Here is a 19,467-nt window from a genome sequence, read left to right as displayed (position 1 = left end):
CAACCATTCTTTAGAATTAAAATAATATTCACGAATGTAACAAGGAAGCTCAAAACAAGATGATAAGGATGCCATAAAAGGGATGTATTTGAAAATGTAGGAAGTAGGTTAAACCCCGAGAGGCATGAATATTTGCACGTATAGTACGTCTAATAACATAAGACAAGCAAGCAACAAATTCAAAGGACAAAATGCTGTGATCAGAAATAGAAGTAAGGTGGCTCTAACATCTGTGTGACACAAGCAAACTGAATGGTGCTGCAGCGTGATAAACAATCCGTTTGTTAAAATTTGTTGTAAAGTTAAAAGCACAATTCAGTCTTGTTTTGCAAAATATTTCAGAGTTCAAAGTTCAGTCCCTGTAATCAAATGTTAGAGAAGGCAGTTGTGAATTGCAGCATCTGAGGGATTTAACAAGTAGATATAATCTTGGTGCATTCCCGAATAGAGTAAAGAGGGACAGTTTAGTGTGATGAGGGAATGCAGGTCAAACTCTTTAACACGTGAAATCTTACTCCAAGAGGCAATCATGGTTTTGATGGAACTGGAGGCTCAAGTGTAAACGTGAGTTTATTAGCAATATTCTGGGGCAGTAGTAGAGGTACCAGCCATATCTTGTATGTCAGGAGCTGGGCACTGGAGTGATTTTGGGAGAAACTACTGTGTGTGAACCTGAGAGGTCAAGAACCACAGACCATGCGTTTACAAAAACCAAAAAGCCCTGAAGTTAGGAAAAGCACATAGCTGCCATCTTACCGTTGAACGCAGCTAGCTATTAGATACTTCAAATTAAATACTTCAGATTCAAACTAAATTCTTACTCATGGAGTAAACAGTATACACACAGTAATATTAAACACAACAATACCACAAAGAATGCAAAATTGAACTGTGCAAAATTGCAGTACTATCTGAAGTTGTGCAAAAAAATTAAAGTACAATAATCGAACCATGTAAAGATAATAGTACAGTCATAGTCACACAGCATTCAAACTGGCCCTTCTGCCCACCTTTTATCCCCTTTCAGTATTCTGAAGAGAATTCTCTCCCAATGTAGATCGTTCACTAATCACCAATAACCACTTCCATTTCCACAGTATCTTTCTGTGCATCCACACGGGATGGAAATCCTAAATGAAACTTCAAAGAAAAATAAATAAAAGTGCTTGCTGTAGACAGGTGTTGTTTTAGCGTGCAGTGGAGCAGCTTGTAGAGCTGCTGCCTCACAGTGTCAGGTTCAAAACTGACCTCGGGTGCTGTCTGTGTGGACTATCCGCGTTCTCTTTCTGACTGCCCCCACATTGTCCCCCCACATCGCAAAGATGTGCGGATTTGCAGGCCAATTGGTCTCTGTAAATTGCTCTAAATGTGTAGGGAGTGAATGCGAAACTGGCATAACACAGAACTAGTGTGAACGGGAGATCGATGGTTGCGTGAACTCGGTCGGCTGAAAGGCCTGATTCCATGCTGTATCTTTCAATCAATCCATCAAGGATCACAATACTTGCAAGCTGTTCAATATTTCAGTTTTCTAAATCGTGGTATTACCTGAAAGATGTGAATTGCCAGAATCCATATTTACTTTGGAAAAAAATGTGTGTTGTAATTTTGAAATGGTGTGATAATTGTAAAACTTTTGTTTCCGAGGTGACGAGGTCCTTGAATGGAATGGGAAACCTTTACCGGGAGCTACAAATGAAGAAGTTTACAATATCATTTTGGAATCTAAATCAGAACTTCAGGTTGAAATAGTTGTTTCAAGGCCAATAGGGTAAGGTTTATATTTTGTCTATAGCGTTGCTTGTGAAGGAACGTGTTAAGTGACATTTAAGTTTTGTGTCGGGAAATAAAATTCGATGAGAGCCGCATGGGCCTCATGGTCCAATATGCATTTTACCTGGACAATGTATAGCATTATAAGCATAGCACTGTATAGCACTGTAACTAAGTTACATAGATAGGTTGAATAAGTTAGGTCTTTATTCTCTGGAGCGCAGAAGGTTAAGGGGGGACCTGATAGAGGTCTTTAAAATGATGAAAGGGATAGACAGAGTTGATGTGGACAAGCTTTTCCCTTTGAGAATAGGGAAGATTCAAACAAGAGGACATGACTTCAGAATTAAGGGACAGAAGTTTAGGGGTAATATGAGGGGGAACTTCTTTACGCATAGAGTGGTAGCGGTGTGGAATGAGCTCCCAGTGGAAGTGGTGGAGGCAGGTTCATTGGTATCATTTAAAAATAAATTGGATAGGCATATGGATGAGAAGGGAATGGAGGGTTATGGTATGAGTGCAGGCAGGTGGGACTAAGGGGAAAAAAAAATTGTTCGGCATGGACTTGTAGGGCCGAGATGGCCTGTTTCCGTGCTGTAATTCTTATATGGTTATATGGTTATAGCAGGATATTTATTTTTATCCAATGCAAACATTGGGAAGGATTGCATAAAAGCATTGAAATGCCTGTCAGGCAATTCTGCATAATTTATCCAGATAGTTGTTTGGACAAAGACGAGAGATAAAGGGACAAAAAGTGTGAGGTAAGGATCGAAGAGGGAAGAATTATGAAGCCAGAGGAAGGAATGTAGGTGGACGAGGACAAGGATTGCAGGAATGGGAGAAATGAGTGCAAATCCAGGTGGGGCACAGAGAAGATTGTAGGAACGAGGAGAAGGGGTTAGAGGAGAAGTAGGTTAGTTACCTGAAATTGGAGAACTCAATGTTCATTAGTTTGTAAGCTACCCAAGCAGAATATGAAATGCTGTTTGTGCAGTGTGCTTGTGGCCTCACTCTGGCTATGGAGGAGTCCCAGGTCAGAAAGATCAGTAGGGGAATGGGAAGCAAAATAAATAGCAACCAGGAGATCTAGCGGGCCTTGGCGGACCATACGCAAGTGTTCGGCAAAATGGTTGCCTAGTCTATGTTTGATCTTGCTAGTGTAAAGGAGGCCACATCAGGAACTCCGAATACAGTAAATAAGATTAGGGGAGGTGCATATAAGCCTCTGTCTCATCTGGAAGGACTGCTGGGTCCCTGGATGGATGTGAGGGAGGAGGTGTAGGGATAGGTGTGTGTGTCCATCCCTTTCCTGTACCCCACCTGGATTCACACCCATGTCTCCCATTCCACCTCCCTCTGACCCCATATCAAGGGATATGGGGAAAAAGCCGGAACGGGATATGAGTTTGGATGATCAGCCATGAACATATTGAATGGTGGTGTTGGCTCGAAGGGCCGAATGGCGTACTCCTGCACCTATTTTCTATGTTTCTTCCAGCTATATTCTTTCCTCTGGCTTCACAATTCTCACCTCTTCTGTCCTTATCTAATATTTTTTATATCTTCATCTTTGGCCTTTGCCCAACCATCAACCTATCAAAAACCCTCCTCACCTGCATCCACCTCTTGCTAGGTTTTGTCCAGCCCCCATTTCTCTCCCTGCTTTCTCTCCCCTTCCCGCTCCCACCACAATCAGTCTGAGAAAGGATCCCAAAACATTACCTTTCCATGTACTCCAAAGATGCTGCCTGATCCATTGAATTACTCCAGCACCTTGTGTTTTTTTCAATATAGTTCTGTGCACCAACAGAGAATGCAAACAAATGTATGTGCATTTGTGTCCTTCCAACTTATTTATTTTAACCATCTTTTTATCATTTTTGTTTACGAAGTAAATGGATAATTACACTTAGTCCCTCATCTGAGTTATTAATCTGGGTTATAAATCGTTTGTGGCCACAACACTGATCCCTGTGACACCCACTAGTTACAGTTTCCAAACCTGAAAATGAACAGTTGATTTTTATGTCCGTTAATCAATCCTCTATATCTGTGCTGCAATTTTATCTTCAGTACCGACAGAAATTTGACTGGACTAATCTGGTCTGATATCTACTTTAACCACCCGGCTCATTACATCCAGAGAGAATGCGAAAAATATTTTTGAAAAATATTCCCCCATTCATAAAATCGTAGTGACTGCCTAAAATCAGAGGGACTCTGGAAGATCATGTTCATTGTACTCTGTATCTCTGCAGCCAACTTATTTTAGAGTCTGAGGATGCAAGACTACATGCCCAGGGGACTTAACCAATGCAAGTCCCATCCTTACGTAACCTGATAGAGAAAATGCATTCACTCAATGGGCCAATATCTGTGTTCAGTAGTTCTATCTCATCATGTGTTATTAAGTAGCTCTTCCAAATACATTTCCTATTGTGACATTGATTGTTTTTAAGCTGCCCATTCCCTTTTGTCCCTTGGCATGCTTTCAGTTTCTTTAAATGTCAATGCAGCTACAAAATTAAATATCTGTTTAATGTTACTGCCATTAATTCCCCTGTCCCAACTTCAAAGGCTCCACATTTATCTTTATTGCATTATTGAGTTCTGCTTTGGCTATGTTTGTTAGAAATCAGCATCAGACATTACCACAATCTGCCAACTCCTTCTGCTTCCACTGGGCTGCAGCCAAAATGTCAGCAGGTGCAACCACACTGCGTCTGAATGCTTCACATGATGCATGTGTGTGTGTGTGCAGGTATTTCCATGTTTCCTTATGACGTCGTAAGAGCCAACTTTGACCCATCAAGTCAATGCTGGAGCACGGAACAGTCCATTAATCCCATGCCCCACTAACTTTTCCTCTAAACTATTCTGCCTACAATCCCATCAGTGTTCCTCAGTTTCTGTCACCGGCCTACAGACCAAGGGCAATTCACGGCAGCTGACTAACCAAACAATGCCCACGTCTTGGGGATAAGGGAGCAAAGTGGAGAATCTAGGGGTTACATCTGAGATCACAGGGAGAACATGCAAATTGCATATGCACAGCACCAGAGGTCAGGTTTAAACCCAAGGTCACTGGGCCTGTGAAATACATACACCAAAGTACAGACACTGAACAATTGAATTTTATATCCCATGATCTTGCATGTCTCCCCAAATGCATTTCTCTAAACATTTCTAAAGTGGTTTAAGAAATGCATTGAAAAATTTTGCTGAATATGAATTGTTAAGCTTACATTCACGAACAAAATGATGTACATACAATACATGAATTAGGAACCGCTTCTCAGCTTCACAAGCCTGCTCTACCATTTTAGATCATGGCTGACCTGATTGTAACCTCAACTTCACATTCCCAAGGTAGTCACCTTCAACACCCCCACCCTCCTATATTTAACGTACTGTATTTCTCTTCCTCTTTCATTAGAAATATTGGAAGACTCTGCCTCCACTGTCGTGTGAAGAAGAGCATTCCAAAGACTCGGAGAGAAAATTACACGTCATCTCTGTCGAAAACGGCAACTCCTTATTTTTAGACAGTGACCCCCTAATTCTAGATTTTTTTTCACAAGAGAAAACATCCTCTAAACAAGTCCCCTCAGAACCTTACAAATTTCAATCACATCGCTTCTCATTCTTCTGTACGTTTGCAGATACAAGCTAAGGCTGCTTAATCTTTGCTCATATCATAACCTGCCCATTCCAGTTTGTGTTCTCATAAACTGCTTCCAATGCATTAACATCCCTTCTAAGCAAGGAGTCCAATGCTATACATACTTTAGTGCTCAAGATGTGGTCTCACTAATGCCTTATGTAACTAAAGCATAATCCTCCTACTTTTTTTTCCGAAACCCACGAGCAAAAAAGAAAATTCTGTTATCCTTGTGTATACATAACGCTTCTCCATAAATCACCTTATTTGATGTAGAAAACGAGTTTTAAACAATCTTTCTACATTCTGAGCCCAGCCAAATCTTCTCCTAAACCTTTCTATCTTAAGCCTACTCTGCTTGCAGCTTGTTGTCACGATCACAATTGCAGACTGGCATCATAGTGGGATCGTGATATAATATGTATATAAATCTTATGTAAGGACTAAATTTAACTGAGAGTCTTATTTTAACAAATACCATGGAAAAAGCAAAAATAAATCATAGATACAAGGAACCTTAAATATTGGAAATACTCAGCGGGTCATGCAGCATTTGGTCGTACAGCATAGAAGCAGGCCCTTCAGCCCAACTTGTCGGTGCCAACCAAAAACCTATCTAAGCTAGTCCCATTTACCTGCATTTGACCCACATCCCTCTAAACATTTACTGTCCATGTACCTTTTGCAGTGTCTTTTAAATGTCAAATTTACAAATGTTGTAATTGTGTCTGACTCAACAGGTACCTACTCACCATCCTGTGTGAGAAAGTTGCCCCTCGGATCCTCTTTAAATCTCCCGCTCTCATCTTAAATCCATGCCCACCAGTATTGCACTTCCTTAATCTGGGGAAAAAGACTGTAACAATTCACCTTATTTATGTCCCTCATGATTTTATATACCTCTATAAGGTGATGTCTCGGCTTCCTATGCCCTTGTGTAATATAAAACCCCAACCTTTCCAGTCTCTCCTCATAATTCAAGCCCTCCAGTTTTGGTAACATCCTCGTGTAACATTTCTGCATCTTCTCCAGCTTAATAGCAGATAGTGATTACAATAGTCCAAGTGTTATCTCACCAACGTCTGGTACAGTTATAAGATGACATCCTAACAATTGTACTTGGTACTCCAACCACTAAAGGCAAGAATATCAAATACTGTCTTCACCATGCTGAATCTCATTTTCTAACTTTTAACAGGAATTTCTTTCCCTTTGGATGTCATAAAAATGCTATAAGCAGCCGCATTGAACTAAATATTTCCTGGTGAAGTTTACTGAAGTTTCTGTCAATCATGCAAATATTGGGTAGATTCTTGGATAGTCTGAACTGTGATTGCATTGAAATCCTATTCATTTTCTAAGTCCTAATGAAATATATTAGAAAATATTTATTTAAAAATAGAATAAACTTGTTTGCGATCAATTGTGTTAACATTAATCATTTGGTGATTGAATGTGATGGTTATTTTTGCCAAAAATATCACAATACAAATTGTTCCGTTTCTGTCTACAGTGACATACCTAGAATTCCGGAGAGCTCCCACCCCCCTTTGGAGTCCAGTAAGTATTTTCAAAAAGGAGGGGATTTAGCTTTTGGAACTGATTTTCTGCACCATTCAATGTTTTATTCTGAATTAAAGGGAGTAATTATCTGTGCTGCCCATTAAACCTGGGCTGACATAAAGGACAAAGGACAAAGGACATATATTGTTACATACACCCATTGGTGTAGTGAAATTTGAGTTGTCATTTGCAGCACACCAATAAAAATAACACACAACATTAAAGAAGAATTTAACACCAAACATAAAAACATCCCCCCACAATGGTTCCCACTGTGAGGGAAGGCACAAAGTCCATATGAAAGGTAAGACTCAAGAGCAGGATTAAGCCATTTGGACCTTGGCCCTGCTTCTCTGTTCAATCAAATCTTAGCTTATCCAATTTTGGCTTCAACCCCGCTTTCCTGTTCCTGTCCCCAGACCACTCTACTCACATGTGGTTCAGGTATCTACCAATCTCCACCTTGAATATATCCAGTGACTCCACCTCACTGCTCACTGGTGTGGAGAATTCTAATGTTTCCCAGTCTTCTAGAAGAATAAATTATTTTTCACCCATGTCTGAAATCAGCAGTCCCCCTTCTCTGAAACCATATACCTAGTTCTAGGTATCCCACTGGGGAAACATTCACATCCACCCTCTAATTTCCCCAAAGAATCTTAAATATTTTGATAATTTATTTTTATTCTTCTAAATTCCAGTAGGTATGGGCCCAATCTTTTTTATACATTGATCCCTTTATTCCACAAATCAATCTAGTGAACTTTTCCTGCACTCCAGGCACGGTAAACACATTCTTCCTGAAATTTGGAGACAAAAACCGTTTGCAATACTCCAGATGCCTTCTCACAAGCACCCTGTAAAGTTGAATCAAAACTTCCTTAAATTGAAATTCCCTATCACATGCAATAAAGGCCAAAGTTGCACTTGTAATCCTAAATACTTGTATGCCAACATTGTGTGTGAGATCCCATTGTACTGTAATGTTTAATGACCTTGCTCTGTTTAAATCATAATTTACTTTTTCATTTTTTTTCCATGTAGATAAACTCACATTTCCCCACATGACACTCCACCTATCAACCTTGTTTTCATGTACTTAACCTATCTATATACCATTCTCAGGCCTTTCTGTCCTCAAAATCTCCTAACTCTTTGTTTCATCGGCAAATTTGGCTACAGTACACTTGCTCCTTTCATCCAAATCATTGACAATCCCCAGCAAGGATCCTGCTGGAATAATTTACCAAGACTTGAATGAGTTAACTACTTTATTCAGAAACGTGTTAACAAGGAGAGCAAGTCAAGCTGCAGACTGATCAGCTACCCTTAAGCAAGCAGCCCTCTTTTACCATACTTCTTTATGACTTAGCTGCACTGGTCTGCGCAATTCATCATTCTAACCTTTTTCCCTGCAACACAAAGCCTTATCGTCTAGTACAAGCTGTACAAAACATTCAGACTGACGACACTGCAGCTTTGTGCAGCGAGCAGGAACTTTCCCCTACTCGCCAGGTATGTTTAATTTAGCTCAGCAGAGTTTCAATTCCCACAATACTCATGGCATCCTACTCACCGTTTTCTGTTAGCTAGCCATTCCTTTATCCAACCGTAAACCAGTATGCACTCGACAGTAACCTTCTTGCATCTCTTTTGGAATTCCAAATCCACAGCATCTGCTGGATCTCCTTTACCTATCGCTTTAATTACATCCTTCATTTTTGCAAACTTCTTTAGCCCCCTGTGTCTGAAGTTATTGGGTGATTTCTGCTGTGGTCTTATACCCATTAATAATTTTGTGACTGCCCAAGTTCATTGTGCACAAGATTCTGAATTGCTATTCCACACGGCTTAATTTAATTTTAGGTTTGAACAATAGATATGTGTCTAACCCACAAACTCATCAAGAATCCGTGAATTATTTGTTGACCAACGTACTGAAAAATATTGCTTCCAAGTATTCAATTGACATTGAATAAAGACATTATTTTATTTCTTAAGATTCAGTTAACATGATTTTGTATGACTGGATGTAACCACGATATACGTTCATATAATGCCACTGTGGCGCAGTGGAGGCGAGTAGTAATGTTCCTTAACAGAGCCAGAGACCCACGTTCAATCCTGACCTCAAATGCTGTCTCTGTGGAGTTTGCACATGCTCCCTATGGCTGTGTGATGTGGTTCCTCAGTGTGCTCTGGTATCTCCTCACATCCCACATTGATAGGATGTAAAGTCATTAAATTGCCCTTGGTGTGTAGGTGAATGGTAGAATCTGAAGATGTGGGAGGAATTGAGGAGAATATGGGGAGAATAAAAAGTGGCTTTTTGGTAAATTAATATTTGAAGATCAGTAGGGATTCAGTGGGAGAAGGGTCCGTTTCTGTGCTTTATAACTCAGGGAATATTATACATTTGTCTCTGCATTGGTATTTCAACACTTAATGTATGCCAAGCATCTGCATAAATAGAAGTACTGTGATTAAATGCTTTCAGGTTCGAGTTCCTTTGAGTCGCAGAAGATGGAACGGCCCTGTATTTCAGTCATTTCTCCAACCAGCCCAGGAGCTTTGAAAGATGCCCCTCAGATCTTACCTGGACAGCTCTCAGTGAGTAAACCAATAACACACAAAACTAAACATACATGTTGAGAAAAACCTTTATCTTTTTCATTGATATAAATGCATTATGTAACTGAGTTAACAGTCTTGACAAATTGAACAAGGCTTCAGCGTTGGGATGCGATCACTTGGGCCGAACATTCAACTGGCCGCCATTAGGGACTTGTCGTTTTTTTTATTGTGATTTTTGTTTGCACTTAATGTCTAAACATTAAGAAAAATCTATCCAGTGATTGGTCATTTTCTTTTTGTTTCAGTATTTTGTTAATATATGTTAATCTCATTTATCAACATGATACACTTATCCAAAACAAGTGATGAGCATGGTGGTTAAATCCTAGGGAAGCCTGTATAGGCAACTTTTGTCAGAGTCATTAGAAATAATTGTGGGCGACTACTAATCCACGTCCAAGTTTAATGCAACATTGAACTTCCTCAGTGCATTGAAATTACCCATTATTTGGATAATCTGGTATAGAAACATAGAAACACATAGAAATTCAGGGAATGCAGAAGGGAAAAGTAGGAGGTATCCATTCAAGAAAACAATTTGTTCGAGCAAATGCACCGCCATTCAGATCAATAGATACGTAAGATATAGGGGACTGATCATTGATTTTCCAACTCAGTATCCCGTACCTGCCTGCAATGTCTAATTTAAGTATCAAAGAAAAATACTAATCTTATACAAAGCTGAGGTCTGTCATCTCTGAATGAAGAGCAAGAAGGTGAAAAGGATTCTAAGACGAGGTAAAACACCAAGAAAACCTCTTGCAAGAAAACAAATTTGTTGTCTTGAAAAGCAAATGAATACTCCCAACAGGGTAACAGAATCAATAGATACGTAAGATATTAGTTGGGAAGTTGTTACTGCAAGTTGATTTTCCATGTTTTGTTTGATGATGGATCATTCGATTCAGATCCTGCAAATGTTTACATCATCTTGGCCAGATACAAATGAAAAATACAGAGTGATTACAGAAGTAAACCCAAAGGATGCCCCACTTGCCCAACATCTCTGCATCTGGACAGGCGTTCAATGCTTGTGCCAAGGATTCTAATCTTAAACCTCAGAAAAACACATTCAAAACAAATCTTCCCACTCTTGCAAGCAAAGGCCTGACCCGCTGAATTACTCCAGCACTTTGTGTCTTTTTGAAAACCAGCATCTGCAGTTACATGTTTAAATCGGACTCCCCTTGCTATTTCAAAGATTCTGGTTATGTGGCAAAACTGCACCTTAAGTCGTGGAAACTATGCCGAATAGATTATTTCACCTCCTCGCCAGAAGTAGCGAAGGATGAACATCGAAAAATATTTTCACAGGGTATGCAGTGTGTGTTTTTCACTCAATATGTAAAATGTACAGTAATAGGAGAACCTCTGCTGAATCTTGCAGTAATAGAAACATAGAAATTAGGTGCAGGAGTAGGCCATTCGGCCCTTCGAGCCTGCACCGCCATTCAATATGATCATGGCTGATCATCCAACTCAGTATCCCGCACCTGCCTTCTCTCCATACCCTCTGATCCCCTTAGCCACAAGGGCCACATCTAACTCCCTCTTAAATATAGCCAATGAACTGGCCTCGACTACCCTCTGTGGCAGACAGTTCCAGAGATTCACCACTCTCTGTGTGAAAAAAGTTCTTCTCATCTCGGTTTTAAAGGATTTCCCCCTTATCCTTAAGCTGTGCTTAATGCTTAATGCTTACAGTATTGTTAAGCAATTAAATAATTCAAGAATATTCAAATTAATTCAAAACAATGTAAATTAGTTAATATGTAATTGCTGTAGTTTCTTTCCATTCCAATGAATGGACCAACTGTTCCCTCGTTTATCTGATGTTCAGTATTGAATGTTTGTAGTTTTTGTCAAGATGATAGGTGTTTTCAATGTATAGGTACATAGCTATTAATCTGCCACTAAAAGGTCCCTACCCAAAATGTCATCAGCCATGTTCTCTAGGAATGCTGCCCAACCCGCTGAGTTGCTCCAGCACTTTGTGTTCTTTTTTGTAAACCGGCATCTGCAGTTCCTTGTTTCTACTAATTCAACATTACCACAAAGCTCGCTAACCTGAATTCCGGTTGGTTTGCGTTTGCAGCCAAGATTTCATAATTATTTCCTTTACCCCTCGATTATGAAGTCAAAAGTTTAGCAGCACTTTCTGCTCTAGGTTTTTGTCTTCTGACCTAAGTTGGAAAGTATCTCTATGGTCTGAGTGAAAAAGGCGCAGATGCTGGAATTTTGAAATAAAAAATTAAAATTGCTGGAAACACTCAGCAGATTAGACAGCATCTGTGGCAAAAGGAACAATTAATAAATTAGGTTGAAGAACCTTTCTTTGCAACTGGAAACATTCTGAGATTGATACAAATACATTGATAGATGCTCTTGAACACATCATCAGTGATGTAACCTGGGGTCATTGGATGTTTCGGGTCTTTCAACATCAGACACCCTCACCCAGGCGACCCAGCCGTGGTTGATCAGACCACGACTTGTGTTCAGGTGCCATTCGCTCCTCCCCATGGACCTCCTCTCCTGATCCAGAGCCATCTCAACGCCTTCTCCGCTGCCTCTGTGGTGTTCTTGATGGCCTTTCTCCTCGCCACTCCGTTTATGCCCAGTGCACTCAAGGCTTTGTAGAGCGATTGCCCTGCAAAACTTCTGCAGCCAACCTCGATGGGCATACACCTTACCTTCCAGCCCTGCTTGCGGCAGTCTATGAGAAAGGTAACCAAATGAAGAAGTCTCTCAATGGGTTAGAGGGCAAATTTGACAACCTACCAACATTAACCAATCGAGATTATAGATGAAAAAGACCAACATCTCAGAAAGAGCCAACATCTCTGAGAGGAAGAGAACTGGAGAAAGAACAGTGACTCTCATGGGGCACGGCATCTCCTATCTTAATGTTTATGTGCTTATTTACACTGGAACTAACTGAAGCACTGATAGGCAAGTGCCTCGCTGTTTAATATCAATATGGAGTCATTTGGTGGTTTATCATTATTAATTATGAAGCTGCCAAGGCTGATATCAGGTAATTTACATATTTTCAAATCTCGGGATTAGAAGATTTTTAGATTTGGGAATTAACACTTTTATGTAAGTAAGTGGATCTTGGTCTCTTTTCGTCTTGGAAAACCTGCAGTTGGACAGTTAAAGAAATAACGTGCACAGAATAAAGTTCAAAAGAATGTCAATATAATGCCTGTATATCCGTTATTAAAACAGCATGTACTGACAATTTGACATTTTGTTGTGTACGAGCTTTTGAATGATGATGCATGGACCATAAAATATATTCTTTTCACAGGTGAAACTCTGGTATGATAAAGTAGGCCACCAGTTGATAGTGAATGTGTTACAAGCCATGGAGCTTCCTTCTCGAGGGGATGGTCGGCCCAGGAATCCTTATGTAAAAATGTACTTCCTTCCAGATCGAAGGTGAACATTGAGAAATCAATTAAAACAACTGTTTGTATTGTTGTGTTTGGAGGCATAATGTTGTTACATCTCCACTTATTTATTTTATTTCCTTAGAATAACAGGGACATGGATGATAATAAGTAGTCAACTCTATGTAAGGTCCTTCCCTCTTAATTATTACGGATTTTGACCATTATTTTAGAACAGCTTTACAAACATTAGTCTTCATGATTAAAAAGCTTAGCCACCCTGCTAGACTAAAAGAATGGAGAACAATGTTTGACCATCAAAATGGATATATTGTTCCTCATTGGATGGTAAATCCCATTGTTCCCAAGTCCGGCAATTACCAGAAATTGCTGAGGGTCAGATTAGATTAAGACGACTGGGATGATTAGATAGTTATGCCACTAAATTATCATTCTTCCTTTTCCTACTAGACCAGGTTATCTGACATTGGCAAACAGAGAAATTGAAATAGGACCCACAGTTTCTTCAGTCTGAAGAAGGGTCCCGACCCGAAATGTCACCTATTCCTTCTCTCCAGAGATGCTGCCTGTCCCGCTGAGTTACTCCAGCATTTTGTGTCTATCTTTGATTTAAACCAGCATCTGCAGTTCTTTCCTCCACAGTTTCTAAATTAGATCCATAGCCTGGATTGCCACATAACTTTGCAGGGTGTATTTTTTTTAAGTGAATAAATCAATCTAAACTAAAATGCCTGAATGTCAGTGATACACAAGTGCATTGGCTTTATTACTATTGTCAGAATTAATATTGATATATATAATTACTAATGTTGAATATTATGTCCTATGTAAGTTTTCTATGTAACCATATTATTTGCAACGTTTTCTCCATTGAGGTAAATTTGCTTCCACTGAGATTCTATGTGAGATATGCAGACTCTGCCAAGGAGGGAGAGGTGGGGTTTGAGTGCGTGTGTGGGTGGCTTGATTGGGTCCTTGAATACTCCTTTCAACTCTTTGCACTTGACTTCTCCATGTTTCCTTCAGAGAGACTTGAAATGGACGATGCCTTCCTGAATGTATATTTACATTTGTGGCATTGGACAAGAAGACCCATGGGTCTATGTCAATCATGTGAGCCTTGGATAAGACATTGACATTGTGAATTTGGAGGTTGTTACAAATATAGTATTCTAATACCTCTCCAGTGCTCAAAGGTGACAACTTTTAGTTTCTCACATGTCTGATGCATGCAAAAGTGTGTGAATCGCAACCTCTCCGTACACAATGACCTTGATGTCAAGTTTGAGGTCTCAATCATCGTACATCTCAGTTGACTGAAGGTGGTGGAGACGGTTGGTGGATTTTGCAATCAATCCAGTGACAATAGAGGGCAGTGTTGTATCACAAAATCCATTCTCACTGGAATATGAGACTTACTTAATGACAAAACTTAGTATGTTATAATAATCACAGTTTAGCAGGATCATAGTTGCAGCTTTAAAAAAAATATATGGACATAAATCCTTTAGTGTTTGTTTAATTAAATCAAACGGACAAATTCAACCAGAATTTCCATTCTGCAGAAATCAGAAGTATTGAAGCTATGTATTTGCTTGTGTTACACTGTTTACCTGTTAATAAAATTAAGAAATTGCCTCAATGATAGTTGAAGAAGGATCATTTTGACATGTTTATAGTCATGTTTAATAGGAACGGGCATCACGCTAAAAGGAATGCATGTTTAAATCAGATTCTCAATGTTCTCTTGAAAATTAATTGAATTTCAGTGGTTACCATTCAGTGGCTACTACCAGGTTTCTCAGGCCTCAGAAAATTTGACAGTGAAAAGAATTCTGGAGCTGCTGGCTCAAGATGATGAGTACTTTTTCCAGCACAGCTTCTGGACCAGCAGTGTTCTCTGCTCCTCAAGGACGCCTTCAGCTAACTGTACATCAAGTTTGGGCTTTGTCTCTTCCCTCCTGGAAACCTCCTCCAAATTTCCTCAAAAATGTTACATTTTCCCACATGTGTTAAGACATTGTCTTGCATCTCTGCCTCCCCCCACAAAAGTGAAACTGTGAACAATTTCTATTATTACTTCATAGTACCAGGAGATCCATTATAATGATCATTTCCTTCAAATTCTAGCACTTTAATCTTTCACAGATTTCACTCCTTTCACATTAAAACAATCAAAATTAGAAACTTCACCAGCTTCTCCCTATCAACACTGACATCATGCTATCAGGAGAGAGGAACATTGTTTTTATTGCCATGTTTTGTAAAGATGTCAGACATGGTTTGAGAATTTGGGAGAAAATTACAAGCCGATGTGAAGGTAGAAGTTACTTAAAATTAAAGAATTCCTTACAGTTTGAAGAAGGGTCCTGACCCAAAACATCACCTATCCGTTCCAGAGATGCTGCCCGACCCACTGAGTTGCTCCAGCACTTTGTGTCTATCTTTGATATAAACCAGCATCTGTAGTTGTTTGTTTCAACATACAGCTCAGGCTGGTTTGCTAGTACTTTAAAGGGAAAAAATCCTGCATAAACAATCCTCAGATGTGTACTTGCAGAACTCTGACTGGACTATGGACCCAGTGCTGGAAGGGGGGATTAGATCGTAGCACTCTTTTAAGTGACGTGGCTCTGATGGCACACACGTGGCCTCCTTCAGCATCTTTTATATGCAGAGTTCTGTGATACTACCCTCTTCTTAGCTAGTAATGGCCAATGGGAGATTACTAATCACACATTTATATTTTTGATCTTCTGCCTTATTTAGCATAGTTTGATTATCTTTTGATTCCATTAACAAATCCTGATGTAAATGAAATAGTGAATTTCAGCTCAATTCCCAGTTTGTTGCATACAGCATTTGATATGGCATCTTTCATGTAGAGAAAACATGTTGAACATGCGCTTTTGCCTGAGCATAGAAATTAGCAGATCTGTTTCCTAAGTTAGATGGTGAGGACTCCCAAATGTGCTTTATTGCCAATAAAATAAAATATATATCCACGGGATATATAAATGCTTTGTTGTTTTCTTCTTGCAGTGATCCCACCATATTCCATTTAAATCCCCTTTGGCTGCATGTAAATTGTGCATTTTGTAAAGAATCTTTACAAACATACAAATAAATAAATTTCCTCCTAAACTTCCACAGGTCTCAACTTTTGACTTAATAAAGTACATAAGATTTAGATACCATTCACATCGTTGATGGTCATAGAGTCATGCAGCACTGATACATGTCTCTTGAATCCCTATGTCAATTCCATTAATCTCATTTACTAAGCCCAAGATGATACTAAATTCTATAAGATTCGTCAAATCATGTCTGACGAATCTTATAGAATTTTTCGAGGATGTAACTAGTAGCGTGGATAGGGGAGAACCAGTGGATGTGGTGTATCTGGACTTCCAGAAGGCTTTCGACAAGGTCCCACATAAGAGATTAGTATACAAACTTAAAGCACAAGGCATTGGGGGTTCAGTATTGATGTGGATAGAGAACTGGCTGGCAAACAGGAAGCAAAGAGTAGGAGTAAACGGGTCCTTTTCAGGTTGGCAGGCAGTGACTAGTGGGGTACCGCAAAGCTCAGTGCTGGGACCCCAGCTATTTACAATATATATTAATGATCTGATGAGGGAATTAAAGGCAATATCTCCAAGTTTGCGGATGACACTAAGCTGGGGGGCAGTGTTAGCTGTGTGGAGGATGCTAGGAGACTGCAAGGTGACTTGGATAGGCTGGGTGAGTGGGCAAATGTTTGGCAGATGCAGTATAATGTGGATAAATGTGAGGTTATCCATTTTGGTGGCAAAAACAGGAAAGCAGACTATTATCTAAATGGTGGCCGACTAGGAAAAGGGGAGATGCAGCGAGACCTGGGTGTCATGGTACACCAGTCATTGAAAGTAGGCTTGCAGGTGCAGCAGGCAGTGAAGAAAGCGAATGGTATGTTAGCTTTCATAGCAAAAGGATTTGAGTATAGGAGCAGGGAGGTTCTACTGCAGTTGTACAGGGTCTTGGTGAGACCACACCTGGAGTATTGCGTACAGTTTTGGTCTCCAAATCTGAGGAAAGACATTATTGCCATAGAGAGAGTACAGAGAAGGTTCACCAGACTGATTCCTGGGATGTCAGGACTGTCTTATGAAGAAAGACTGGATAGACTTGGTTTATACGAGTAGGAGTAAACGGGTCCTTTTCAGACTGGATAGACTTGGTTTATGTTGGGTAAGTCCAGGACAAGGGGTCACAGCTTAAGGATAAGGGGGAAATCCTTTAAAACCGAGATGAGAAGAACTTTTTTCACACAGAGAATGGTGAATCTCTGGAAGTCAAGTCAAGTCAAGTCAAGTTTATTTGTCACATACACATACGAGATGTGCAGTGAAATGAAAGTGGCAATGCTCGCGGAACAACAAAACAACCAAACAAATTATAAACACAATCATAACACACATATTATTTTACATAATAAATAATAGAAGGAAAAACGTTCTGTACAGTTAGTCCCTGGTAAGAAAGGCGTTTACAGTCCGAATTGCCTCTGGGAAGAAACTCCTTCTCAACCTCTCCGTTCTCACTGCATGGCAACGGAGGCGTTTGCCATGTGGAACTCTCTGCCACAGAGGGTAGTCGAGGCCAGTTCATTGGCTATATTTAAGAGGGAGTTAGATGTGGCCCTTGTGTCTAAGGGGATCAGAGGGTATGGAGAGAAGGCAGGTACGGGATACTGAGTTGGATGATCAGCCATGATCATATTGAATGGCGGTGCAGGCTCAAAGGACCGAATGGTCTACTCCTGCACATAATTTCTATGTTTCTATGTTTCTAAATATTGGTATTTTTTACTTGGTATTCACCCATCAGGCAGCAATGCAACAGCAGACTTCTTCATAAAACTGTAGGCCCCCAAATGTAAAGAGGATGAAACTCCAAATGAGATTGGATGATCAAGGCTTTAAGATCTAGATTGCCTGTTGTTATTGTTGGCGATACCAAGGGTGGGTATGGGCATGGCAGGTTGGTAAAGGTAGCTCAATGTGGTACAAGACCCACGTTTTGAGGACAGTGATGAAGGGACAATACTTGCCACTAATCTTGAAAAAAGCCCACCTTAAAGTGGTGAAAACCTCTTTGGGCAAGGCTACCTTATTTTCTACTTAATTCCCGTCCGGCGTTGATTCCAGTCGAACCCCGAAGGGCAGCAACAGTGATCTCATCAATTTGGAATAACAGACATTAAAGAATTCTCACTCAAATCAGTTTGGGGAAAAAAACAACATTGTGAACTTTTTATAGAGTACAAAATATAGGTGGACATTTCCATTACATTGACAAGCAAAAATATTGTAAATCAATTCTTAAGTTGAATGTACATTAAATATTTTGTTTTATTATCAATTATATGTAGAAATATTTGTGTGAGGAATTTAAAACCCACAAGCACAAAAGATCTTTTGAGCCATTTGGTTTATTAGCCATTAACAACACTGGTCTCAGTGGACTATTTCTGTAAACTTTTGCTAGTTGGGAATTGTGCTTAGGTGTGGCAATACTTTATTGAACTGTATATCAGAACTGAATTTCACTGTGCGTTTTCACATGTGACAATAAAGCACCATTGAACCACTGAGTTGAACAATTGTACAACACAGCACTAATCTTCCAAGGTGGTTTGCAACCATCTGGATGTTTTGATATTTTAATAGTGGATTCTGATGGGCAGCATGGACTGCGGAGAAGTGCTGAATAATGCACAGCCCCCAAAATTTATGTCTCGTGCTGAAATGTCAAAGATGCTAAGAGTTTATCGTGAAGTGACAGAGAGACTAATGGTTTTGTGTCATTGCCTTTGCTAAATCTGGGCCAATATCTTCAAACTTGCAGTTCAAGTGTTGAAAAACATTTGCCTTTATTTTTAAAAACCTCAATGGCAACACGGTCTGAGTGTGGAACTGAAGTAGATTATCTTTGTCGCGGTATATTTCATTTTGCCAGAATTCTTTTTATGATTCACTTTGAATATGTAGAATGTGTTGCCTTGACATGTTTTGTATTTTTGAATTGTGATGGTTGGAAAGGATTAGCAAATGTAAATGAACTGTATATTTTAACTGGCAGTGACAAAAGTAAGAGGAGGACCAAAACAGTCAAGAGAAGCTTGGAGCCAAAATGGAACCAAACGTTTATCTATTCTCACGTTCACCGAAGAGACTTTAGAGAACGGATGTTAGAGATCACATTGTGGGATCAGCCTCGAGTGCACGAAGAAGAAAGTGGATTTCTTGGAGAGGTAAAAGACACAAACCCTTTCGACCTGAAGTTATTTTTATTGCTAAAGCATTTGTGTCAGTGGTCAGACATTGTGCAGCAGAAAGCTGTCTCGTTGATGCATTGTGAATTCCTGGACTGCTC

The 19,467-nt window shown here is 39.8% G+C and overlaps 1 protein-coding gene across 8 annotated transcripts in view; it reads left to right on the top strand.

The window, feature by feature from the left end:
• Positions 1-19,467, top strand: part of LOC129697485 (regulating synaptic membrane exocytosis protein 1-like) — a 384,892-nt gene that overhangs the window by 247,011 nt on the left and 118,414 nt on the right. For all 8 annotated transcript variants that reach the window (XM_055636107.1, XM_055636105.1, XM_055636102.1 and 5 more), the window contains exons 9-13: positions 1,648-1,771; positions 6,951-6,997; positions 9,498-9,610; positions 12,948-13,078; positions 19,174-19,345. In XM_055636107.1, coding sequence (XP_055492082.1) covers positions 1,648-1,771; positions 6,951-6,997; positions 9,498-9,610; positions 12,948-13,078; positions 19,174-19,345 — 587 coding nt within the window. The remainder of the gene's footprint in view (positions 1-1,647; positions 1,772-6,950; positions 6,998-9,497; positions 9,611-12,947; positions 13,079-19,173; positions 19,346-19,467) is intronic.

The sequence above is a fragment of the Leucoraja erinacea genome, chromosome 5 (assembly GCF_028641065.1).
Source record: "Leucoraja erinacea ecotype New England chromosome 5, Leri_hhj_1, whole genome shotgun sequence".
Lineage (NCBI taxonomy): Eukaryota > Metazoa > Chordata > Chondrichthyes > Rajiformes > Rajidae > Leucoraja > Leucoraja erinaceus.
Note: the sequence above shows the minus strand (reverse complement) of the source record. Positions and strands in the feature narration are given on the sequence as shown.